This window comes from Maylandia zebra, linkage group LG18, assembly GCF_041146795.1.
Source record: "Maylandia zebra isolate NMK-2024a linkage group LG18, Mzebra_GT3a, whole genome shotgun sequence".
In the NCBI taxonomy this organism is placed as follows: Eukaryota; Metazoa; Chordata; class Actinopteri; order Cichliformes; family Cichlidae; genus Maylandia; species Maylandia zebra.
Window position 1 is genome coordinate 32,998,657 of NC_135184.1, and position 27,216 is coordinate 33,025,872.

The following is a 27,216-nucleotide window of genomic DNA, read 5'->3' on the forward strand; positions in this document are numbered from 1 at the left end:
CGTCATTAGCCGTTTCCAGGTCCAAACTCCGCTTCAGGTCCCAAAGTCAAACAAACACTGTGGCATCACTGAGAGTTAAAAACTGTCTAAATTCTTTCAGCTGTAATAAAATGATCAGTGTTGCTGCTTTACCAGGTGAAACAATTAAGTTTAACATCCAGGCATCCATGAAAACAGAATTTGTTAAATTTAACGGAGTTAGAAGTTAGCAGAAAATTAGCTCGCTAGTTTACACCTAAACATGATGTAGCATGTTCTGACTGAGAGATTTCTGGAAAAAATTCAGACGTACAGCTCTGCTATCACTTCCAACATAAATGAAGACAGGAAACTAAACAGCAGTGAAGTTTGTAGGGTTACTGAAGTTGGACTAGCTGGTATATAATGATGTGCTATGTGGTGGCTAGCGACACAGCTATGCTAGCAGTGAAGCTGAAGGATGAACACTAACTTTTAAAACTTTTTTTTCAATAAAAGTTAATGTGAGGGTGCCGATGGTTAGGGACAAATGCAATCACCTGTCGGGATGTTGTAAACGGACCAGATTTCAGTCAGGAAAACAACTGAGACAATCCATCCACCATACAAAGTTAGCCATTAATATACTGCTGCATGGGCTGCTGCAGTTACATCGTAAGGTTTTAAAAACTGAGCTGTAAAATCAACAGTGACAATAAAAACCGAGAGGCCGACAGTGATCCCTGACTTTTTTAGGGACTTGTTCAGATTAAATAGAACAAGATACAAAGCATTAAAAGCGCAACAGCCTTCTTAAACGCAGAGTAGTTTGGACCCGGAAGCAGAGTTCATATGTCTTCACTTAACCTCCTAGGACCTGGCGCCCACATATGTGGACATCACATTTTGGGTTATTTAGACCAAAATACTCAATTTTGCTCTACATGGGCATTATACTGCTACTGTTCTATCAAAATTTTAAACAAATATCCTCATATGTGGCTCTTATTTTTCTTAAAAACAAAAATAAGGTAAAAAAAAAAAAAATCTGGTAATTCTTTGTTTTTGCATTCATCAGGCCCCAATATGCCCAAATATCAAAGAGAGATTAAAAATGCATGTCGTGGAAGAGTTCGGGTCTTAGGAGGTTAAAGACAGGATAGAATTACTTTTGTTAAATGTTAATCAAGTAAGCGTGTATGCACATACATTGAATATTAGCTTTTTACGACAGACTTGTCATTTTTCTTTTTGTTTTCATTTAAGCATTAAAATCGTTTAAAACATGCTTATAGTACAGAAAGCTTGTGAGACTTTAGCAGCATAATCAGCAACATAATATTCAAACATACATGATAATTTTATCTTTTGAAGCATGAATGTAGTTGATTCACCACTGAGAAGCACGATGAGGATTTTGAATCTTTACCTCACAATATAAAGCACCCTGAGGCAACTGTTGTTGTGATTTGGCACCATATAAATCAATTGAACTGACAATGTCTTTAGTCCCAGTTATTAGAGGGCACTTTCTCTGGGACGTATAATAACTTTAAGTATTTGCTTAAATACTTTTTGTTTTTATACACTCTTTTTAGAAATATGAGACTACCCCTGCTGCTTTTGGCTGATTATTGTCAGACGCCAAGTTGTGTGTTCAAATTCACTGCAGAGTTGCTGTCCTCATACAAGATGCAAGTTGGAAATGTAGGCATGTTGAATGAAGGTTGGTTTTTTTTGTGCATCCAGTAGGAACAGTGATACTGGCTGCACTACCTTTAACCCACTGTGATCTATTTTTATTTTTAATGATAATCTAACACACCCCCAAAAGATGATTCACTTTATTTTTAATAAAATAACTTTTTGCTTGTTTCTAAAACCTTCGATTAGAGTTAGGGCCATCACTAATGACCTGAGCGGTTTAAGAAAGTGAATCTGATGAACTAATTAAGACAGCATACTTTGGATTTGGGCATTCATGAAGGAGATGTCAGTAATGGGTCTGTCAGGCCACGGTCAGCAGCCTCAGTGCACTCTCAGACAAACAGTGTCTGCTAACGCGCAGCGCATACTTCTTTAAACATAAAGGCTCAGTAAGCTTCGTCAGATACCTTGTAGATAACATCTACGTGTGCGTTTGAATCTATGGTTATGTAAGCTGGATGAGCAGGATAGTGCTGACCAAAGGCCTTGCCCAGCTAAGATTGACTATGAAAGCCTGCTGAGGTAAAAAGGGTGCCCGGGCAAGGTAATGCTGCAGATGTGTTGTTGCATTAAAGAGATATTGAACTTTAGGATGACTTTACTTTGTGAGCTTTCCTGACTATGACGTAAAAACAGATATTTCCATCTTCTTTATCCATTGATCCATGCCTGAGCGTAGGGAATAGAGGATTTTTTGCAAGCCATTCACTCATGCATGCCAAAATGGGTCTTATGTTTATTTGAAATACCCTTTAGACCGGTCTTTATCACGAGTCGATATGTCAGCGATGCTACCAAAAAAGAAAATCGTGCCTGTGATATATTTTCCTCCACTTCAGTTTAGTTTTTGCACAGTATTAAAATAGCTGTAAGTGCAGGTGGTGGGGAAATCTCACATCCAGAGAGTGATAAAGTCTTTTTTTTTCTTCACCAGGTACAATCTTAAAGTCATCACAGAAACTAGGACACTGCTTTTTCTATGATGGCAGAATCACTAACATTTTCATACCTTCTTTTACACTGTGTGAATAAAAGCCTGAGATCTGAGGGTCATTTTCCAATAATGTTTGTCTGAAAAGCCATAATCATAAATACGTTTAATGGAGTATTTTGTCCTTTGATGCGGACACAGATGTTTGACACAGATTTTCCTGTTGAACACGATAATGAGAGGAACCAAATTCATCCTGCTTTGGTACAAAGGAGTAATAAGGGATGTGGAGGTGAACTGAGGATCTATTTTTTGCAGTTACCTGAACCACCTGGTTCCATAACGGTGTTGCGTAATATAGAGTTGGATAAGTTGTCATCCATCAATTTCAGATCGACAGAGTTGCTTTCTTATTTCTCACTTTTGGCAACACTTTAGAATAACTGCACACTGTTAAGCATTCATAAGGTTGATTCTTCAGTTATAAAGCATTATTCCTTCTTAATAGGTTATTTATAACCATTAATATAACTTGGCTCAATCTTGCTTAAAAGGCTCATAGATAACATGTTTAATGGCGGCTTATTTATACTTTATGACTGATGGGTTCAAACTACTGAATTTTCAATATGTTGAAGTTAAAGTAACCTATAAATTAAACTCTGTGTCTCATCTTACAATACATATTTGTATGTTCAGTGTCACACTGTGGTCTGTCTGTTAATTTCTGTTGATCTGTTGCTTTCTTTCTAACTTTCACACACACACACACACACACACACACACACACACACACACACACACACACACACACACAGACACACAGACACACTCACTCTCTGATTAACGAATTACGAAAGTCAAGCTTCAGAATCGAAACACCACCCGATCCAGCCCCACACTAAATTAAATAATTTCATGTTTAAATGTGTTGTTAATCATTTCCACAGACTTTCTTAATGCTAACATTATGCTAACATGTTTGTAGTTGGTTTAATAGTTTATTTAGAGATTGTCAATCCATCATTTATCATTTAACCAACACTAAACCATTTAAATCCATGTTTATAAATGACATAGTAAGGAAGAGCAACCCTATATAAATGATGAATCAAGTATTAACTTATTAACGTACTGAAGCTTAATAGTGCTGTTAATGTAAAGTCTTACCCATGTAATGATCTGTTACTAAAACAGGTTAGTATAATCACCACATAAAGTCTGTAACTCAGACAAAACCATTCGTTTATTTGTCAAAATGCAGTTTTTGCATCAGTGAATGAGTCACCGCCACTATTCCTTTGACATTGTTTAATCCTAGTTGATGTTTTTGTGCTGAATATTTAGCTCTTCTGTCAGCCTCACAGCAGATTTTAGAAATGCTTCTAGTTTCCTGACAACCTCGCCCTACATTTTCTCACTGACGCTGAATATCTGCAGACTTTTATTATTCTGAGGATAACTGGTATCGTGTATTAGAGTGAATATGTTTCAGATATTTTTTTTGCATGCATTTGCAGTTGAAAAGTAGTTTTCTTCCAATGTTTCCACAGAAGGGTAAACGGCAGCTACAGTAACATGAAACAAATGTGAATTTACACAACGCTACATAGAACAGAACCAAAAAGCACGGGGCTGCTGAGTGAACATTTACTACTGTAACAAAACAGTGCTGCGAATTACTGCCGAGCCTCTCGCTCTGTTTGGCCAAAGGTTCCCATCAACTTCACACATAATGCCCTCTATTGCAATGTAACAGGAACAGAAGTAGCATATGGGACCATTCTGTGCACTCTTCTGGCTTCTGCACTGCAACACTGTCCTTACTCTTATAGCTGAGGTGTTTAACTGAGCAGCTTCTTCATGTTCACAGCTGCAGCGCTGCTGTGTTTATGTGCTAAAAAAGGTTTCACTCATGATTTGTACCTGTGTGCTCGGTAGAGTTTGACAGTTAGATGGACTATAATGCATGTGAAGACTACACAGTGAAACAATGCAAGTGTATTTTGGAACGCTAACTCGTTTAACTGGAAGAAATATGATCTCTTTGCCTTACAAAGGCATATTAAAAAAAATAACGGTAGACCACTCTGTTTATTTGTTTGCTTAAATTCCAAGAGTATTTGAAAAGAATGACAACAACTGGGAGAAACAGAAATTTAAGCTCCTGAAAACTTTGTTTCAAAGGCCTGATTAGATTTAACTGATGTAGCTTTTTGGCAGCCATAAATTACATCAGCTTTTCCCAGCCAGAAAAAGAAGTGCTCTCGTATGATCCTGAACTGAAAAACTGATGATATCAGAATTGGTTTTTTTTAATTGTGTCTGGTTTTACAGCTGGTTTTATGTGTGTGCAGCACAACACAGAACCGTAAAACAGGATCATTCCTTTCTTTAAGAGCAGCTCCGCCAGTTCAGATGCGATGAGCTCAGAAGATCGTTTAGCATATTCGGCCTGCAGCAAACACACTGGACCTCCTGATGGTGTGCAACGCATCAGTCAGCTCCGCTCACATGTAAAGCCCCTGCCAAATGCCGAGTGCATCCTGGTGAGAAAATCTGATGGAAACTTGAAAACATTCAAGAAATGTTACACTGCAGGAAAAGAATAATCATTGTCGTTGTCTGTGTTTCCTTTTTCCTGGTATATATTGTAACACGAATACATCTGGGAACTAATATAGTTACAGCCTTTTAGGATAAATAGCAATGGTGCGGATTTAGGTACAATATGCAGCGTACAGAACTGTTACTGCTATTTGAGTGTCCATTGCGCACCAGTAAACAGGTTAATAATTGCAGGCAGATGAATGAGGAAATTACTTTAGGCTGCTTCTTCAGCTGCATTCGTTCTCTATTACTGAGTGTTTAATGTGAGTAGAGATGAATTCCAGGTTAATGGGCTCTTACCACAGCAAATGAATGATTTGTAAACTGATACAACAGGGAAATGTGACTGTCTGCAGGTCAGCGAGTTAGCAGCAGGAATTCAGCATCTTGCAGTGGGTCGCTTCACATTAACGGTGACCTCTCTAATTGTCAAGCCATGGAGTTGCTTCCTGAATTTGAAGGATCATATACGTGTGCACATGTAAAATAACACGCCGTGTGATGCTTTGAGTTGATTCCATGCAGCGTGGGTGTCTGCTCTGCTGACACGAATTCACATGGGAGTTCAAGTGTTGCAACGCTGCACGGCACACGCACGCGTGACAATAACGCACGTCCACCCACGCTACTTGCACTCGCATCTCTATTTGTGTCACTCATCTCAACGTATCACTTTCCCATCCTCCAAATTCGCACTGTTTGCACTCATCCATCCCTTTTCTGGCAAACGCACTGACAAACAAATGCCTTCCCTCTGCCACCCTCTTTTGCTCATATCCTCCGTGCAGAAACAATCTCGCTGGATCTCTCTCAGCGTGGCTCCGCAGCCGAGGAAACCTTCCACACTTTTTATTTGCAATTCGCTTTAGTTTGGATACTGGCGGAGCGTCGCCCTGTTACCGTGAATTATCAGGTACAAGCTGCACGCGGGTACCAGGGACAGTGTTTGAGCGTGTGCACGCTCATATGCACATCAGAGAAGATTTGTCTGTCACACAGATTTGGCTAAGCGCTCTGATGTATTCCACTTCACAGGTTTGGAGTTTAGATCACGCAGACAGACACACAGGATATCTACTGTATTGTTTATCTGCGTCTCATTCAGTTTCCTCTTTGCTGCCTCTAATTCCATTTATCATGTTTCTCCATACAAGAGGCACGATCCCTCCAAAACTCCCCCATGTTTAATGCTTTTTCCTTTTTTTTCCATCTCACGGCTTTCCCATTCACTAAGCTACTGCCAGCTTTAATTTCCAACATTCTCGGATCGGTAGAAGCGCTCATGATTACGTTCCATAACCATGTAACGTTCATCTCGGCCAGACGCATTTAAAAGGTTGGGTATGATTTGCCCTCTTTTTGTCTGCTGAACAGTGGAGCATGCACATTGGTGTCTCCCATTTGCAGAATTCGCCAAAGTGAGCGATCCGCTTGCATCATCTAGTGGCTGAACGCTAGTATTTCACAGTCACTGAAGTTAGTGGAGTCACACTGAGTGGTATTATTCCACACAGGATGGAGGAGAGAAGAGGTGTCAAGTCAGACATTTAGTTTAAAAGCCTCTGTTAAAAATGAGGTTGATGGTGTCAGGAGCTAAAATCACGGCACTTTGATCACAAAGATGAATGGTGATTTAATGAGTCATCCTTTCACAAAGAGGGCTGATGAAAGGAGATATAATGGAGAGGATCTGTGGGCCCGCGAGAGACAGGAAATTAAGGCTTTCAATCCAAAATTCTGAAAAATATTCACCCAAACAACGTCTGAAGATTACATCCTTGAACAGTTCTTCATCCCTTTCTCTTCTCGTGTCGCTCTTTCTTGTCTTCTGTCTCATAGCCATAAACATTTATAAACTTGATATTTTTGTAAACAAGACGACTGACTTGAGTCAGTTAGTCGCAGATGAACAAGAATTATATCTCATCAGAGAGTGTAGGAGGACGGGGTGGATGGAGAGGTATTATATGAATCTGAATAGCTCTGAGCTCCATCTGTTGTGTACTATAGAGATGAGTCATTCCGCCTAGTACAGCACGGGTCAAAGCAGCCTGAAATCTCCAGCTTCATAGTCGCACACATACAAACACTGACCCACAAATAAACACGTCCACTAATACATGATTGAGTGAGTCTGCCATCGTGCATTTAGACTGTGTCTACAGTTTAGTCAAGCCTATTAAGCCTCAGCTGGTATCCGAGATTGGTTTTCAGACCACATCGATGCTTGGGACAAACATTCTGAAATGATAACACAACAATGATAATATGCAGTAATAAAAGAAAACTCAAACATTAAACTCCAAAATAAGTGTTGAAGGAGACTTACAGTCTTATGCTCATTTTTCAGCTCAAAACTCTTACTCGGGGAATCGAGTAGAGTTCAAAATGATCCTTTTTGTCCTTTACTTCATCTTGATCCAGCCCATTTATTCACACTTTGTCTGAAACTCTTCTGTTCAGTTTTATATCTATATTCACAACAACCACACCTCAAGGTGCGTTAATGTAAAGCGAACCTCAACGATCAGACAACCATGCATGAACAAGCCCTTGGCAACAGTGGGTGAACTATAGGTAAGAGTCAATGCAACGGTGGTGTATGAACACATAGAGAGTGAAACGAGTGAAGGAGAAATTCCCCAGCACCTGAAGGCTATTGCAGCTTAACTAAGGCAGGGTTCAGGGTTCACCTGATCCATAAAAAGCAAAATCTGAACATTTTCTTAAGAGTAAAGAGGGTGTCTGTCTCCCAAATCCAAACTGGGAGCTTGTTCCACAGGAGAAGCTCCTGAAAGCGGAAGTCACAAGTAAGCCTGAGAGTGAGGCGCTCCACTAGGACAATATAAAACACTATAGGTCCCATTTACTTTACCACTCCCAGATTAAAAGAAGAAAGAAAACCCACCTTAAAACTAAAAACACACACCTGATACATTGCTTCATATAGCTGCTATGACTGCTCTACAAAATCAAAGAGGAACTGCAAATGTGTACTTTATCGCTTTAACACTGATGCTGACAAGATCAGGTATGCCATTATAAAAATAAAAACGGACTAATCCTTACCTTAATATAATAGAAATATAATAAAAAATGGTACTACATGTAGTTTCCTTTATGTGCTCCCAACACTGAATAAACCAAATATCAAGCTATCAAAAAGTCAGACGCACATAGGCTCGCAAAGGTACTGTGTTCTCTGCCCCTGCTGTCAGACGTAGACCACATTAGGTAGCGTCCTCCAAAATTTACACCCAAAATTGTATTTCTGCAGAGGCGGAGGAGGATGAGGATGTGAAGGCACTATTTCTCTATTCTGTCTCGTCATCACTTTCCTTCGTGAGACATCTGACTCAGTTAAACATGGATTACTTTTAATGAGGTGTGTGTGTGTGTGTGTGTGTGTCTTTCCCCCAACATGTATCCTCTTCAAATACACTGCTTGTAAAACAGTTTAAAGCATGTGTGTGTTCATGTGCATTGGTTGAAGTTGACAGCAGTTTAGATGCATGTGTGTGAGGGTACTTTCTAGATTGCGAGCTTGAGCTAAAGACAGAACAAAAGGCAGGAAAAACAGAGAAGTAATGGAAATGGAAATGTAGAGGCGGTGCCAGAAAATGTGTGAGGAAAATGTGATCTGTTTTCTTGTTTTAGCAGAGAGATGCAGAGCAGGGATACAGTGCTTACAGCTTTTCCCTCACACCTACCGCACGTTGTGAAAAAGAGGTGTGATTATGGCATTTTGTCGGGTAAGAGAGTAAAAGGGGAACCACACAGAGGAGATATGGCAAGACGAGACAAAGAGACACTGAAACAGCAAGAAACATTAAGCAAAGTTCAAAGCGGAGCACTCTGCTGTCTTGTTTTTGTCTGTGCGACTGAAAAATACAACATGCATATCAGATGGAATAACATCCATTTCTCACAGCTGCGAGCTGTAACTTACCTTTCAAAGCTTTTTAGAGATGTTCATACAAACGATACAACATCCTGTGCCTCTCAACATATCAAGACTATACTTGCACTTTTGTGTACAAGTAGATTAATGCACACACATCTCTAAAATACAGGCATTCATTTCCTCGCGTTAAGTAGATTCGAGCCTTTGTGACTCTTGGTGTGATTGTGGAGAGCAAGTCCACTTATCCAATAGGGCGTCTATGCTATGCATCAGACAAGTATGCATGTCAGAGACTCACTAAACAAACAAGCCAGGTTGTGTCTCTGTGTTGCAGTAGTATTGTTATCGTTTCATATGCAAGACATTAGCAGTGATGTCCGTTTATGAGAAAAACGCAATAGTTCCAAGTGGTGCTGGGGTTTGTTTTTTAGCAGAAAAGTCTTGTCGTTCAGCTGATTAACCCTTCTCTCCAGCGGTTGCTTGCCACAAACCTTAGCCATTTTGCATTTGCTGTTTCATTTACTGACTACATGAGCTTAAAGTGATGTAAATCATACGCAGTATAAAGGAAAAGATGATCTCTGGGAAGGGCTACTTTTTCCTTACTAGCCACAGTGTTGGGTTTAATGAATCCTAAAATAACATGTTACTTAAATCACGTTACATTTTTAAGTAATGTAACAAATTACATCAATAAATAGATTTATTACATTATAGTTAGAATTATGTTGCTCGCTATGTTACTCAGGTTGTTCAGTTATCTGCACGATGGGTGGACAGAAAGAGAAAAGCATGAAACATGCCTTTTTCTACTAATGCACTTGGTGATATTGTTCATGTGGAGGGAGAAGGAAAATGTTGGAGCAGTCTGCAACGTTTGTGGATTGGAGATATGGACATTCCTTTTATTTTAATACAAAAAATGAAAATAATGCAATGACAAAGTGTAAACTACTTCTACGATAAAAACTACAGCATAACGTAACACTGACCCTTTGCAGGCGTGTAGCATGCTAGCAAAAAGCCCGCAAAGAACCCACGATCACAGGGTGCCACCCCAGCCCAGCAGCCAGAGGCTGATCTTCAGCTGCTAACAAGTTCAACTGCTAACTTCATATCTGACATGTTCTTAAAGCTGTTAGCTTTAAAACTTAAAATTAAGAGCGACTAATACTTCCTGCTGCAGTAATTTTAGGCAGCATGGCTAATATATATATATATATATATATATATATATATATATATATATATATATATATATATATATACATATATTCTGAAGCTTCTTCAGTCGTCTACGTGGAGGAGCTGGGGAGGAGGTGGGTTGCAAAGCAGCTTGTAGATGTGCAGCGACAGTGGGCAGGCTGAAGCAGGTTACAGTAAATAGTATGCTCTATTTACCAGCTGAGTCATCATCTGTGGCCTAACATTGAGGTCACCCCCTGGTATTGCAGCTGAGCTTCCCCTCACCAAGGGGAAACCCTGGAGCTGCCGACAGACTCAACGTTATTACTCTGCGTTGTTTTTATGGTAAACTTGAATTTTTCTACAGAATTCTTTGAAAAACCATAAAATCCTAGAACAATTCTTCAAGCACATACTATATGTACCACACTTACTATATCTGTTCTATAGTTTTATTTCTTATGAAATCTGTAACGATGTAGAAAGGTCTTGGGGTGATAATATGCTGTTTATCTTGTCTGTCAGGTGTCTTCAGGCCAGGCTGCTAATCCATTTTAATATCCCCCTTGGTCTCAGCTGACAGTGAACACTTCTGAAGTGAACCAAAACTAAACGGAAGTAATCATTGCCAATTTTCTTTGCCCTAAAAGCCACCCGCCTGCCCTAATTTAACTGCCACATTTAATATCCGTCTGCCAGGAGGTGGCAAGTGAAGATAGAGTGATGGGAGCTGATTAGTAAGGCCGTTTGACGGGGATGGATTAAAGTTTGGCAGATTAGGAGCGCAAGCACATTGATGTCCGTGGTATTATTCACATACGTAACCTGCAATGTTTGATTTTTCCTCAAAGTACTGCCTCCATTCGTTTTTCCTTATCTCTCTGTTTTTGTATTGATTTACTTCTACCCACGTACTTCTCCAGTACAAACAAAAGCCTGATCTTCTATATTGCCTTTGATTAGTCAGGGGAACAGGATGCCTTTATTTTTTATTCATGCACGCACACCATGCAGACATGCCTGTCAGGAGCCGGCATATGTGAACATTCAAAGTTTGATTTTGTACTCAGTCCTAAATCAGACCTCATTTAACTACACGAGCCTCTGATTAGTAAGATTTACCTCATTGACCCAGTTACAAGGAATCAGGGCTATATGTTAGCATTGCCACTGACATAAACATCGAAGATTCACAAACGTGCAACCAGACCTCGACAGATCTAAGTAACAGAGCTGCATGCTGAACATGGAACGACCTGATCTGAAAGCAGAGATAAAACATTTGTCTTTAGACTGGCACAGTATGTATTTGTAGGCTGTTGGTCCCACTGCTTCTGTTTGACACTTATTACAATTTTGATGTTTTTCTTCACATGTATACAGTTTTGTCTCATAGTTAAAGGGCCATGGTCTGTTTTCCTGTCTCAGCAGCAGCACCTTGTTGTTCAAGATCAAAGAAGAAGACTTGCAATAAGACAAGAAAGATTTTCTTGAATCTTGAATCGTTGAATCTTTTGGTGTTTTTCCGTATGTTGACTGTTACTCAAAGGTCAGACTGTGTAATACTGAGAGAAACCGCAAAAAGCCCCAAAATTACATCTCAGACTTTGCTATAATGCATAGCACCACATATGGAGAAAACCAAACACAGCATATGAGCACAAATACCTCACACCAACTGTCAGCATGGTGTTGGAGAGGTAATAAACTTGACTTTAGTCACAGGACCTGACAGCTTGCAGTCACTGAGTTGACCGTTTGTGTAAAAAAATATTCTAGAGTCAAATGTGAGGCCATCTGTCTAACAGTTAAAGCTTAGCTGAAACTGGGTCATGCAACAGGACAACGATCCCAAGCACACCTGCAAATCTCCAGCAGGATGCCTGAAAAAAACTGTTGCAATGCTCCAGTTAAAGTCCAGAGCTCAACCTGACTGAACTGAGGCATCTTTGTAAAGAGTGCATTCAAAGTCCTCTGCAATGACGTCATTAAGAAACATTCAGTTCAATTCAATTCAATAAAACTTTATCGATCCTGAAGGTTGACCCCGAAGGAAATTGGGTTAAGGCTGCCGACCTTTGCCAACGCCGTCTTACCCTTCTGACCATACATACATTACACAGCATCACGTGGGGTAGACAGGTCAGAGAGGTATAACCATAACATATGACTTCAAATATTAGTGAATCAAGGTGTGACGCTGCAGTCCTGTGGAAATGTTCCTTTTCATGTGACTGTCTGTGTTTTTTTCCTCCTTAAACCTCAACAATTCAGATGGTTTCAGACAAAATGAAGTGTGCACTGTATATATTTCACAGATGTGTGGGACAATGTTATCAAATGGATGAGAACTGCATCCATAACAAAGCCACCACTGGTTTGTTACTGTTGCACTTTCATTCTTATCTCTTTGTATTTCGACTCAGGTGCACACACATAGACGTCTATTTGCATAAGCGCAAACACAATCAGTCTAATTCTGCTTTTCGTATTTGACTGTTTTTTGTTCTGTTAACTGAAAGTTGAGATGTTTTTGTAAAAGACTATTTTAATGGAATTGGTGAAACAAAAAGTAAACACTAAGAGGGGGAAATTATTCATATTAGACAATCAGAAAATGGTCTTCCTTCTTGTTTTGCATGTGTGCTGGTCCCCGAGCTTGTGTGCACACTTTTCCCATCTTCCCATGGCTCATAAAATGGGTTGTATTCCATCAAAGGCAGCTCGCACAACAAGCTTATTCCCTAATTGGTGCTTGAGCTTTTAAATTGCCTGTGTTTGCTCACTTCCAAGCAGTCCCCAAAATGCTAATGTGAAAAATTCAGCCTTTTAAAGAACAAAAATATTGTCAAAGTTCTGCATTAAGCATGTCTCCCTCTCTCACTGCTTTCCTATTTCCTTTGCAAGCAGATAACCCACTCTGTCTGAGAGGAAATAACATTTAATGGGGAGTAATTGATTCATATATTTGCATAATACAGAAATTTCATTCAATAAACTTTTGCTATAATCTGCTGGATGTGTATTTTTCTCATTTACACAAATAAAACTCTATTACAATCTTAATCATAGTCAGTGGCAGCTCTCGAGTCTGTTGGGGACCCAGGCAAACAAAATCACAGAAGGCCAGCATTCGTCACCAGTGTTGGTCAAGTTACTTGAAAAAGGTAATCAGTAACTAATTACTGATTACTTCCCCCAAAAAGTAATCCCGTTATTTTACTGATTACTTATTTTCAAACGTAATTAATTACTTAGTTACTTAGTTACTTTTTAAAAACACGATTTACAACCTGAGTAGGTGATAAAGCGATAGATCTCTCAGCCCAATTCTACTTTTTCTGCATAATCCATCATACAAAATGTAATCAAATGGAAAAGTCTCTTTTTAAAACTTGTTTTATTGGTTTTAATCTTTTAACTTTATGCATCAAGCAAAAATTTTATTATATGCAACATTCTCTGACTGGAAGAAATTAGTTTAGCATTTATCATCATCAGCATCAGAAACTTTATTGTCATTGTCATGAGAACAACGAAATTAAGAATGGTCCCCGATCATTGCATCATCCCTAGCAATATCAAAATATAAATAAACAATAAAATTCAATAAATAAAATAGATAGAATACTTAAAATACTAATAAGATATAACAGTAAAACATTCACATACATTCCCACACACATGCTTCAGACCGTGCATAGATTAACACAAGAGTGGCGTGATGGACATTTTTTTTGTAGTATTTAAACCTATTTTCTGCACATTCCAGCACATAAAATAAAATATTTTGTGTGTTTACACTCAGTCTTTCAAATAGATGCAAGTAAAACACAGCAGAAAATAAATAAAGTCAAAGACTCAGCGCTCCTGTTGCTCTATTTTCACCTGTAAAGCAGGAGCGGGGTAGGCGGAGGTTTACCCTGGTGCAGGTGTGCCGCGGTCAGTGGAAGAATCCGCGAGTTTCTCTGTGAGTTTCCCATTACGTCGTAGCTACTCGGTGCTTGTTGGAAGTTTAGGGGTTTTTTTGCTGTAAAAAGAAGTTTTCTTCCCACACACAGCGGACACTAATGTTTTTGTCACTTTTTATGGAATCAAACTCAAAGTAAGGTCAGTACTTCCACACTTTAAACGCTGCAGCTGATACTCTCTCCTGCACTTTGTTGATCTGCACACAGCTGTTGTCACGAACACTCGCTTATGTCACTGTCATGAGACATTCTTGCAAAATATCACGGTTTTAGTAACGCAGTAACGCAGCGTTCCTACGGGAAAGTAACGGTAATCTAATTACCGTTTTCACAATAGTAATCCCTTACTTTACTCGTTACTTGAAAAAAGTAATCGGATTACAGTAACACGTACTGCCCATCTCTGTTCGTCGCAACGTTATAAATTTATGTCATAAATAATCTCATGCCAAAAAATAAATAAAAAGCAGTTGCATAAAACGACAGGTAAAACATTCATCCTGAGCCCAAGTTTATGTCAGTAACTGTGCCCTACTGTTAGTTGACTGCCACTGTCCCAAAAGTGACTCTTGGCCGTGCACATTAACACGGTCACGTCACAGACAGCAGAGCTGGCCACAGTGGGCTGCTCTGTTAGCCAAGTTAGCTAATGTTACACACCAAGGTACACAAAAGGAGGAAGGACTTCCATTTGGACATGAAATTTGTTGTTCTGCTTAAAAGGAGTAAAAGCAATGTGGCTTCTAAGGTTGACAAATCACGTTTTTGTCATGATTTTTTCAGTAAATTTCCCAGAAAGACCATCTGGCCTAAAGCTGCATCACTACTGGACTTAACTCAGCTTCATTATCTTGCATTATTCACTTTAGGAGATCTGTACTAGTTCTCGGGTCAGTGTTTCAATCTGAACTCTGGGATCAGGGTGGATGCTGTCTATTTGTCTCTAAGGTTTGTGTCTCATTTCAAAAGAATGACAACAAAATGTTAGAAGGAATCCAGAAGCCTAGGTGGAAATATAAATCTTTCTCTAATGATCAGGTGAAATAAATATGATTTTTAGATTTTCCCTCAATTATTCCATATTATCATTTGATGCTGGGATGCTCTTTAAACTCTTATTTACTTAATGATGTTGTGTCCTCCTTTGCTGGGAACCAGCTGGAGAATTAGGTCCACCGGCTTTTCATCTCAGTGTATCCAAATTCTAAAGTAATGTTGTAAAGTCTCCATCTGTAGATAGATAGAAACGCAGTATAAAAAGTAAGGAAATGTGTGTTTGGTTGATTATTTCTTTGTTATAAAAATGCTTCTGGGCAATAAATCTTATACCGTTGGAAAGCCTGTTGACTTCACCTTAAATGATGCTACAATTGTGGGTTGAGCAGCAAAGTTCAGCCCAAAGATAAAGATATCTGATGATAATGATGCATTTTTCTCCAATGCCACAGACTAATTAGGGAAATTAAGTCAATAATAGTCATATTATTACAACACGTCATCCTTTGATATAACCGTACTTGCTATGAAACATAAAACTCTTGTAGCTGCATTTGTAGCTCAAATATTTACACTCCTGCTCATGCATTGTGCATGTGATGCAGAAAGACTACAGCCTCTCTAGAAGGGCGGTATGGGAATGTGGGAACGCATTACTGCTTTGTGCCTTTGCCTGCTGCCGCAGAAGAAAAAAAATCTCCCAGTTCAGCTTTTTTCATTCCCTTAATCCCTAATCTCATTACCGTAAACATGTGACATCACCATCTCTGTATCTTATGCACACGGCTATTTTTAATAATATTATGAATAAAAGTTCTTTGGAATGACTTTTGTGGGTTTTTTTTATTTGATTTTGGCGTTATTAACCTTCTTTTGATTTTGTTAAGCTCTGGAGAAACGACAGTTAATTAGTGACACAGTTCCCTTCTTTCTGTATATTCAGGTAACTCACCTTCAGAGGAGTCCGAGGAGCGCGACAAGGAGCGCGACAAGGAGCCCCGGACGCTGACCTACCCTGCGTACATTGCCAGTCTGCTGGACAGTGGAGCAAAGCGCATGGCAGCCGGAGTCCGCATGGACTGCAGCAGCCAAGGCCAGTGCCCACGGTCCTGCCACCTCTGCCACATGAGCCCAAGGGCAGCACAAGGGCGGCAGCAGTCTGAGCCGGTGCTGCTGCAGATTACCAAGGCTACACCTATTTATGAGCTGGTATCCAACAATGAGACCTACCAGGTGTGTACAGTGTTTTGGGTGTTTGGTCTTTAATATTTAAACTACACAAATTTATTCTTCACACCCTCTAAATTGAAGGCGGTGCCTTCTTGAAATCCATTCCCTGTGCAGCATCGAAGAACACATTTATTATGCAGTGTCCTTGTGATCCTAAAGGCTTCATTAGGAAACAGGTTATGGAAACAGAAATCCTCAGAAAGAAGCATTTCCCTTCCAGGATGTCACGCCTTTCTTTGCTTGAAGCATCCTGTGCCATAAACTGCCTTATTGCGCTGTGCCTTATTTGACTCCATCAATACTGTACATCAATAGTGCTTCTACTGCTCCAGCAGGGTCAATACAGTGCTACTCCTGCAGTGTCAGGCCTTTATCCTTAAGCTCAGTCAGACAGCTGCTGTTATTGAAAGAGTCTGCTTAGAGTCTGCTACAGCTTGACTGTGCAGGTATGTGTGCAGAAAAGTTCAACTGTAAAAGTACTTTTTAACTCTTCCCTGTAGTTACCAATATTGCCTTTACTCTAGTGCTATGCAATATTGCAGATTTTGGTATTGATCCAATATCAAGTAAATACTGGGCCGGTATTGCCAATACTTTTAACCCATAAAGGCTGCTTATGTAGGGGAGAGCAGTGTGTGAGATAATGAGTTAACAAAACATACCTTTCAGCTTAAAACTGTGTTTTTTGTGACCTGTATAATAAATATTCCTGTCTCTGCAGGACTTCAGGTCAGCTTCTGTTGTTCACATACCCTGATGCTATAAATAATATGGACGTGACAATCAACACAAAAAGATTCAGACGTTTTTCATAGTGCATGGTTGAGATGCTTTTTTTAATTACCAAAAAATGATTAACACATGCTGAACGTGCAGAATGAAAAGAATTCTATTGTGCTAGTATTAATCTGACACCATTAAGAGCATTGCACCAATATTTACATCTACCCACCTCCACCATTTTTACTCTGAAAGTTTTATGAGCCTTTCAGGTTTTCCACATTTTCTACAGCATTCTGGTAACGTGCGTAATACCAGTTTTTTATGTAATGTTAAAATGTGAAACATTGTCCCTGCCTGGGGTATATATCCCCAACACTGTGAGACGTCTGGAGGTCTGACAGGGGTTCGGCTGTCTTTTGATAAAATCTCATTAAGTAGTAGCCACTCCAGTCCACCGTTCCTAAAAGCACAGAGTTCTGTGTCCATGTTATCCTCCTGTAAGGTTCCTCCTCACCAGTGAACACTGGCTTCTTGATTTCCTGTCTGACCGAAGCCTGTTTGTCTCTGATTGTTCATGTTTGACTTTGCGCCCCCATGAAGAGTGTTGGGGCTTTGAACCTTGTGTCTCACTGAATATTGACAGCTCTGTCAGCCACATGGATCGGTTTGCACTCTCTCATTTATTGTGGCACATTATATAAACAGGTGCTTGCTTTTCCTAATGTCCAGTGAATTCAGTTCATCACAGAGGGGCATGATTGTAGGGGAGGAAATTAATAAAACACTCTTAAATTCTGTTTCTGATCGCGCGGATTTGTCTGCCGATTGGTGTGGGGGAGGGGGGGGGGGGGGGGGGATAGCAGAATTTTTTCTTAAGAGGAGTGTGGAAAATTTAAAAACGAATCACTTTGACCTGATCTGAATGTTGAATAAATGCAGGTTCAAAATTCTTATTTCATTGTTTTTGGTGCCTTAGAGGTGGAGGGATAAATTGAGGTTCCGCTGAGAGTACTCTGGATAGCTCTCTCTCTTTGTCAGCCTATAAACCAGAAAATACTGTCAACAATCACAAAAAGTTTTCTGTAACTCGGGCAGTGAATGATATACAAACCACCCCCTCAGAATGCAGACAGAATAAAAGTGAAAAACTGTGCGTTACTGAAGTAGAAACAGGTGCATCGAACTGAAAAGTCTTTAAATTTATGTAGAACAAAATGTTGCATGTTTATTGGGATCTAATAGATATAACCTGATTACTTTTTTATGCAGTGTTTTATGTTTTTGTTTTTTTTTTACATGTTTTTATGTTTTACCTCATTAGACAAACACCAATTTGCAATAATTTGCAATGTCCAGTGGAGAAAGTGTAGTAAATTAAATAACTTAATGCATATTTGATACATTTTATTGTATTGGTTAAAGACACCCACTTAGGTAATCAAATTTGCCTACAAATTGACCATTGCATGGAAAAAGAAACACACAGGGGTTTTTAACTTACAGTTCCTGGTATAAAAATTGTGAAGTAGAAAAGTTTATGTGAGAAAACAGCTGTAAAAATACAGGTGTTCATGTGTGTTTATCTCTGCCCTCTCGCTGTTTCTTATCGTAGGCTCTTCAGGAGGCAATGATGAGCATGCTGTGGTGCTCAGGCAAAGGCGATGTTATCGATGACTGGTGTCGATGTGATTCCAGTGCTTTTGGCACAGACGGACTGCCCACCTGCGCCCCGCTTCCTCAGCCCATGTTAGTAAAACCTGTATTCTTCCCCTTTCATGGATTGTGGTAAATACAATCAATTGTTTCACAGGCAGAAATTGTTCTCCTGCTTCAGCGGATTTGTGTGCATGCAGTGTTTTATTGCAACATTCCTGTGGTCAGCGCGTTTGTTCTCCGGCTCGGTTTGGGTGCTCTAATCAATCCGCTGAGCTGCCATTCATCGATTTCTTGGCATAAAACTTGTGTGCACAATGTTTTCAGTGACATAACTACAGAAGAGAGCAGCAGAGTCAGTCAGACATTAGCGGATAAATGACTATATTTTCTGTTGACAGAGGTGTTTGTGACAGTGCAGAGCATGTTTTCAGTTGGATTGCAGTTGACAGAACAAGAAGGATAATGTTAGCTGTCAATTACAGTAATGAGGCCAGTGTGCTGAAAACATCTTACAGTAAGTGGTGCGCTTGTATATCTCTGTCATTCTGTTGCCAGGCTTAAACTGTCTTACGCCTACGAACCCAGCAGCTCATTGGTCATCATGGAGTGGAACCACACGGAGCCCCCAATCGGTGTGAGGATTGTTGATTATCTCATCAGCCAGGAGAAGGTGACAGAGAGAACCGACCACTCTAAAGTTGAGACAGGTGCGTCAGTCGAACACAACATATGTCAAGAGTTTGACCATGAATGGCAAAGCCTGCGAGATGGGAAATTGCACAACGTGCTGTGGTGCTAGTTAGCAAACACCTTTAGGTAACATGAATCACATTCATCCTAATATTCCCTGCTTTACTTTTATAGATGGCTTAATGGTTCAATGGTTTATATAGCACATTTAATTACAACAGGAGCGTTGACCAAAGTGTTGTACAAGAATACAACATACATAATAAAATAACTTAGAGTATTGATAGCAAACACCAAATATGAATTAACAAATAACTCTCATGCTGTATTAAAAGCCAGTAAATAAAAATGCGTTTTAAGATAAGATTTAAAAAGATTGACAGTGGGAGCCTGTCTGATGTACAGGGGTAAATTATTCCACAGCTTAGGCGCTACGACTGCAAATGCTCGATCGCCTCTATGAACCAGCCTCGACTTTGGTACAGCTAAAAGCAAAAGATCACTTGATCTGAGAGATCTAAAGGGGGTATAAGTCTGCAAGAGGTCAGACAAATACCCGGGAGCCTGTCCATTCAGGGCTTTGTAGGTCAACAATAAAATGTTAAAGTTAATTCTGAAGCGGACAGGGAGCCAATGAAGAGAGGCGAGCACCGGGGAAATGTGTTCACATCCTTTAGTACGTGTCAGAAGACGAGCTTCAGCATTCTGGACCAACTGCAGCCTTACCAGGCAGGTCTGGCTGACTCCAGCATATAAGGAGTTACAATAGCCCAGCTGGGATATAATGAAAGCATGAATCGCCCGTTCGAAGTTTTTAAAAGATAAAAATGATCTCACCTTCGATAAAAGCCTCAGTTTGAAGAAAGACCGCTGTACGCCTGAGCTAATTTGTAGATACAAAGGTTTACCACCCCGCAGGTGAACTAATAGTACACTGCAGTGAAAATGTATTTGGCACCTTCCTGAAAGTTAACCTGAGTAAATACAAAATGCAGTATTTAAATGAGGATTTGCCTTGTGCTAAATCATGAATTAATATTTTTTGGAAAGCTGAATTTATCGTCACTTGCCGAACAAACTGAAGTAAACTAAAAGAATCCAAAAACCACCAGATCACCACAGTCTAAAGCAGTGGTTCTCAAACTTGTCACATCGTTCCCCACATGGCAGGAAGAAGTATTTTCACGCCCCATCTAAAGGAAACAACGACAGTAAAGCCGAGCTGCAACTTTCTTTAGATAATAAACTAATTCACAATGAATCCTTCAGTAATTTTTGTTTAAAACAAACAACTTTCATTTCAAACAACTATTTGTGACTTTTGTTACTAGACTGCTGCATTAGTCTGCACCACCTCTTCAAAAAAAGCAACAAGTTAAACAGAATGTGAACATTATAAAGTTCTGTCTTAGTCTTATTTTAAAAAAAAGAAATCCAGAAACTTGTGAACAGAGATGAAAAATAAATAATTTAGTGAGAGTTTAATGCGTTTCACTCTTAGTGGCTGCAGTCAGCCTAGTTTGACTGCGGCGCGGCTACGGGGGATTTGGACGGACCTGAGCGGCATCCGCAATCATGCCAAAGTAGGTATCCCCGACAGAATTTGTTTCCTTGCGCCGGGAGCATTCGCTGGGCAGGCAGAGCGGGTCCAGTTGGCGCCGCCTCCATTGCAACCAGCTAGACGTGGAAGTAATGGACTGTTTTAGTGAAAAATGAATGTTACTGTTACTAATTACTGTTCAGTTTGTGGGTGACAACAGAAAATGATACATTTATTGTTCTCACGTGTTATTGGACAGGATTATTTCAATAAAGCAAGGAGATTTTGACTGATAATTATTTGTATTCTTCTGTAACTGTACAGAGCTAAAACCTCCAAAATGTCAGGAGTAGTGGGTCATTATAAGAAGTGTTTGTGAACTAAAAATCACGAATGTGGGATGTTGTTTGTCCGTGACTTGGACAGCCCAGTGTTTGCTCCCGACGCAGGGGAAACAAATTCCGTCGGGGGTACCTACCTTGGCACTTCTCCGTACACTTCTTTATTGCAGCTGTGGACTTACACATGCGGCTGCAGCTTTTCAGCGGATGCAGAGGAGATGTGCATATTATTAGCAAACTGCCGCAAATTTCTTGGTTCTGCCGGAAAAGTGATTCAGATGTTAAACATTAGTTCCACATGACTTTTCTGCCAGGTGACTTGCGCCCCACCTGTCACAACTCTGCGCCCCGCCACACACTTTAAGAACCACTGGCCTAAAGAAACAGGTGGGAAACAAAGCCACTGACATCTGTCAGTCTAGAAAGAGTCTCAAAGCCACTTTTTAGGCTTTGGGACTCCAGTAAACTCCGATGAGAGCCATTATCCCCAAATGGAGAAAACTTGGAACAGTGGTGAACCTTCCCAGGAGTGGCCGATCTACCAACATTACTCCAAGAGCATATCGACAACTCATCCAGGAGGTCACAAAAGATCCCAGAGTTCATGATTCAACAATAACAAAGAGACTGGGCAAAAGTGGCATCCGTGGGAGAATTCCAAGGTGAAAACCATCGCTGAGCAAAGACAAATGGCCTGTATTTATATAGCGCTTTTCTAGTCCCTAAGGACCCCAAAGCGCTTTACATATCCAGTCATGCACCCATTCACACACTGGTGATGGCAGCTACATTGTAGCCACAGCCACCCTGGGGCGCACTGACAGAGGCAAGGCTGCCGGACACTGGCGCCACCGGGCCCTCTGACCACCACTAGTAGGCAACGGGTGAAGCGTCTTGCCCAAGGACACAACGACCGAGACTGTCCAAGCCGGGGCTCGAACCGGCAACCTTCCGATTACAAGGCGAACTCCCAACTCTTGAGCCACGGTCGCCCCACAAACAACACAAAGGCTCGTCTCCAAAGAACATCCTGACTATCCCCAGAAACTTTTGGAAAATATTCTGTTGACTGACGAGACTAATGTTAATGTTTTTGGAAGGTGTGAGCCCCGTTATATCTTCTGTAAAACTAACACAGCATTTCATAAAAACAACATCATACCATCTGGTCTGAGGCTTTTTTGCTGCTTCAGCATTCTGCTGTACCAAAAAATCCTAAAGGTCAATGTCCAGCCATCAGTTGATGCCCTGAGGTTCGACTGCACTTCGGTTCGGTTCAGAAAACTAAAAAATAAAGGTGGTTGAGTGGACCAGTCCTTTGGCATGATCTTAAACAGCCTGAAAACTGTCCAACATGGCTGAATCATAACAATTCTGGAAAAATGTTTGGGGCCAGAATTCCTCCACAGCAATATTAAAGACTGTGAAATGTGAACCTAACCATAAGTCCACCAATTTAGCTGCACCATATGGCCATAATTTGTGTGGAAGAAACCCTGGTTTAGAGATCAAAAGAAAGAAATGTCATCAAGCTGCAGAAAACACTATTTCCTGAAAAAGGTGCTTTCCATGGCAAAGGTTTATCCTGTTAAACAGTTTGACAAAAATGTTCCATTCAAAAACGCTTTAAGCATTAATAATAATCTAAGTCAAAGTCTGTTTAGGTTTGTCAGCACTAACAGTACAAAGACGTCCTTTTGAGCGCTCTACCTTTGTGCAGTCTTAAAAATCACTCTTAGTTGTTATACAGATAATTGACTTGTAATTTATAATGCCACCACAAGATGGTGCACACTAGTAATAACAATGGAAGTATGTGTCATTTGTTCAGAAGCCTGATTTCAGGACATTTACTTGTGTCTACACAGCTGTGGCTGTTTTGGACACACTGTTGTTTAACTAGCCAGATGGCAGCTAGAGGCATTAAAGCTGCTTCAGTCTGCTTTACCTCTCACGTATATCAACACACATATAACATACAGTACACACACTTAAGCTTTACAACAAAGGTTAGTCGCCTCTTTCTCCAAGCAGCTTTCATTAGTCCCTTAAAATGATTTCTGTTTGTTTTCACTGTTTAATCCGTAAGGATTCAGTGATTTACTTCAGAGGAAGTCAGTGAAGCAGCTACACGAGCAGCAGGAGTGTGTGTGGCTCTGTCATCCATAACAGAGAGCACAGCTTATTTGGCCCTATATGAGTAGAAGCTGGCAAAACAGGGGCGGTTTATTTAAGCAGTAATGACCCAATCCATAACGGAGACTGTTAGGGTTCCCTGTGAGCACCAAAGTTTGTTGTAGCTTAATGAGAGAATAAACTGTATTTGTCAGACCAGAGAGGATCATTAATCAATACTGCAGGTTCAGAAGGGAGTGGAAAGTGTTTTCTTTATTAGTGGTATTAAAGAGAATGTGAGCTATAGTTTCGGCACTAATGGTTCGTGGCTATAAAAGATTGCATTTAGTCTCTATTTCAAGGCTTCTTCTTTAGACTGCAACTGAGTTTTGCAGCACGGTCGATCTAATGTGAGCGCTCTGTACATTTTACAGTTTATTGAAGGTAGCGAGAGGTGCTTGTGTCCTGCTCTCTCGTATTGGAACGATGCTGCATCTTTTTATTGATCGGTGAATCGCGATGGACCCTGATCACAGAGCATTTTCTTTAGCGCTATCGGAAAAACATGGTTGCCGTAGCTGCATTATTGCAGCTAATACTTAATGCTGTTACTTTACTAGTTTGCACAATTTACCATGTTAAGCATGAAAATATAGAGACTCTTTTCATCCATGCAAATGTACAACCTGCTGTGAGTTTAGATTAGTTTTGAGGTTGAACGTGCGTCATCAGGCAGCAGATGCAGCAGCACCGAAGACAGCAGAGGTGCACATTCTGGACAGATGAAGATTGTGGGGAATTAAAATTAGTTTAGCCGAGGACGAGACACGCATTCATAACAGCAGCTACACTCTGTTGTCATGGGATGATAATTTGTGTACTGCGGCAGAGACAGGTCCAGCAGTCTGAATTAAATCCCAGCGGTTGGTGGCTCGAGCGCTCGTGAAAAAAACACAACAATAAACAGCAATCAAGAAAATACATATCAGTGCCCCAACTACATGTAAAGAAATTCAAATATACAGCGACAGGAAATCATAAATCTATTCCAATATCCTCAATAAACAGACTGAAAATGTCATTTTACTTTTTCAGTGCCTCGGTTGTTTTCTGTAGTTATATTTGTACCACGCAATCATGAATTTTCTTGTGAGTTTTGTATCTATTTTCTTCCACTTATACTTTCACAGCACTTCCCTGCTTCAAGCTGAAGTATAGATTGAGTCAGTGCAGCTGAAACAAACTGCTGATGTCTGTGAATTCAGTTCAGACGTCGGCTGATACAGAGATAAAGAAGAGAGATCATACCCCAAACAAGATGCTAATCTAGCACGCTGACTTGTGGCAATGTTTCTTATGGAAGGTAGCGGTGTAACACAGAGCCTGTGCCACAGGAATGTTTCACTCTTTGGTTTATTACAGCCGTGCTCAGGTTTTCCAGTTTCTCTTGCTCTTTCTAAATCAATTGATGCTTGTTTCTGTGGTGTAATGTCAGCCATTCTCATTAAAGTAATAGAGATGACTTTTTTCACACAAGAAAATATCTTTTGTATCCACTCAGCTCCACTAGCACCACATGGGGATAATTTCTTCAGGTTTTCCAGCCAGCTCCATAGCTAATCAGTGGCTCTGTCTAGACCCTTAAGGATGGCATAGATAATATGCTTTGTTCTCGCTGGTGTAACAGACTCTAGTCTCTCATTAATTGCTTCAAAACAAACTCACAAACAGCATTTGCCCAGGAGGTTTAATCCATCACTGCAAAACTGAAGCAGAAAATAAATTTATCAGACTTTCTTGCTCGCTGCCTGAAGTCCCGTTTTGTTTAGTGTCTGCTTGCAGAAAAGCATGACACTGCACTGTTAAAAGAGCTGAGTTTACAAATACTCCGCTTAAACCACTGGAGCCGTCTTTGAGGGTACTTCCTATGTCTAATATGCACTTTAATGTCGGCCTTAAGATTGTTGCAGTTTGTTTTTTTAGCCTTCTGGGGGGTTTTTTTCTTCTCTTTTTTTAATCGTCAGCAGTTATGTGAAAGTCTCTTTCCTTCAGGTATCTTTATTTTATTAAGAAATGGTGTATCTTTATCAAGTGTGATTTAGAAAGTATAAGCGCATATTTTGCATGTGGGTGTTTTGGATGTTTTAGGGGATATGGTTTACATTTTTGAGCTGAATAACACTCATAATGAATTTCTATTTACTGACTATTTTGAGTCCTGCAGATTTAATAAAGTTGGTATGTTATAAAATCCTGTTCAAGTAGTTCATGAACACATCAATCCAGTACATGTATGACGTACTGCTTCTACCAATTAACATTCACAATAGAGGTGTTGAGTTATACACGTATTGATATGACAGTCATAGTTTCAAGTGTATGAAGGCTCCCGTCCCATGTATGGCTTGGTCCTGCTACAGTTTAAGTAGGATAACATCCTTGTGACTTGGAAAACTTTGTGGTTACTCGTGATAAAAGTGAATTTTTCAGCAACCCAAACAGTTGTGGCAAACAATTAGCTATCCAGATGTGAGTGTATAAGAACCCCAAGCTCTCCATTACCACCTGTGGTTGGAAGGCAAGTAGTGACCTATGCAATTGCTCCTCTCAAACAACTCAGCTGTTACTTTTAATTGCCAACTAATTTATAAACACTGAGCGATTGCTAACAAATTGCAATCAGCTGGAGTCAGTTTGCACTCAAGACTGCAACCTGTCAGCAAAGCCTTTCTTTGCAGTAGGAAACGTGACTAAACTGGTTGCCAAATGTTTGTATTCTGTGCCTTTCTGCAGCTAAATCACTGCCCTGCGTCTACGTCACTATTAGTGAAGGGATTTCAGTTTCAATTCTGTGAGGCTCTGGCTGGACTGAATTTCTGTGGTCAGTAATAGATTTCCAGTTTATGTCTATTCATCACAGTTAATCATTGTATCATCATATTGCATATAATTGCCAGCTTGACCCCATTCAATCACAAACTCAGATTGTGATTGTCTGATTGCATTATAAGTCACTTTGAAGATGGCCACTGACTGTGAGCAGTTGCAGACCTGGTCCCCATTTTCAAAGTCAATGGGATTATAATTTCCTAGGACACTGTAGCAGTATTGTGGTCATGCCATGGTCTCCTTAATGTGACTGAAGCATAAGTTACACAATTAACTGCTTAACTGGAGCTTCAGCTCAAAGTGTCTACACAGTTTCTGGCAAACTAAGCTAAAGTTTGGGCTCAAATTGTGGTCATAAATATTTTAAATTGGTAAATCAAATGCGTATTTGTGAACTGAGTTTTGTAACCTTGTAAACCAAAATATCTGAATATGTTATGTTTGTAAAGATACAAAGCAAACAAAAAACTACGTGTAAAACTCTGCGCTCAACTCCCCGGGCTGTGTGTGACTTTTAACTTGCAAGTACACATTTTGACCCAATTTGTCTTTCTTTTAGCTGATTGGTCAATGTCATGTCAATCACAAATTTAACAATCCAATTAGAGAACAGATGGGTCTGTCGGTGCTTTGCTGAGCTCATCTATAGATGCACAAACATTTTCAGATATTTTGGTTTACAGGGTCACAAAACAAAGTTCACAAATACGCATTTGATTTACCAATTTAAAATATTTATGACCACAATTTGAGCCCGTACTAAAGTGACT

The 27,216-nt window shown here is 40.0% G+C and overlaps 1 protein-coding gene across 8 annotated transcripts in view; it reads left to right on the forward strand.

Moving 5' to 3' along the window:
* Positions 1–27,216, forward strand: part of astn1 (astrotactin 1) — a 494,478-nt gene that overhangs the window by 417,149 nt on the left and 50,113 nt on the right. For all 8 annotated transcript variants that reach the window (XM_024806023.2, XM_024806024.2, XM_024806026.2 and 5 more), the window contains 3 exons: positions 16,206–16,495; positions 18,828–18,961; positions 19,427–19,578. In XM_024806023.2, coding sequence (XP_024661791.1) covers positions 16,206–16,495; positions 18,828–18,961; positions 19,427–19,578 — 576 coding nt within the window. The remainder of the gene's footprint in view (positions 1–16,205; positions 16,496–18,827; positions 18,962–19,426; positions 19,579–27,216) is intronic.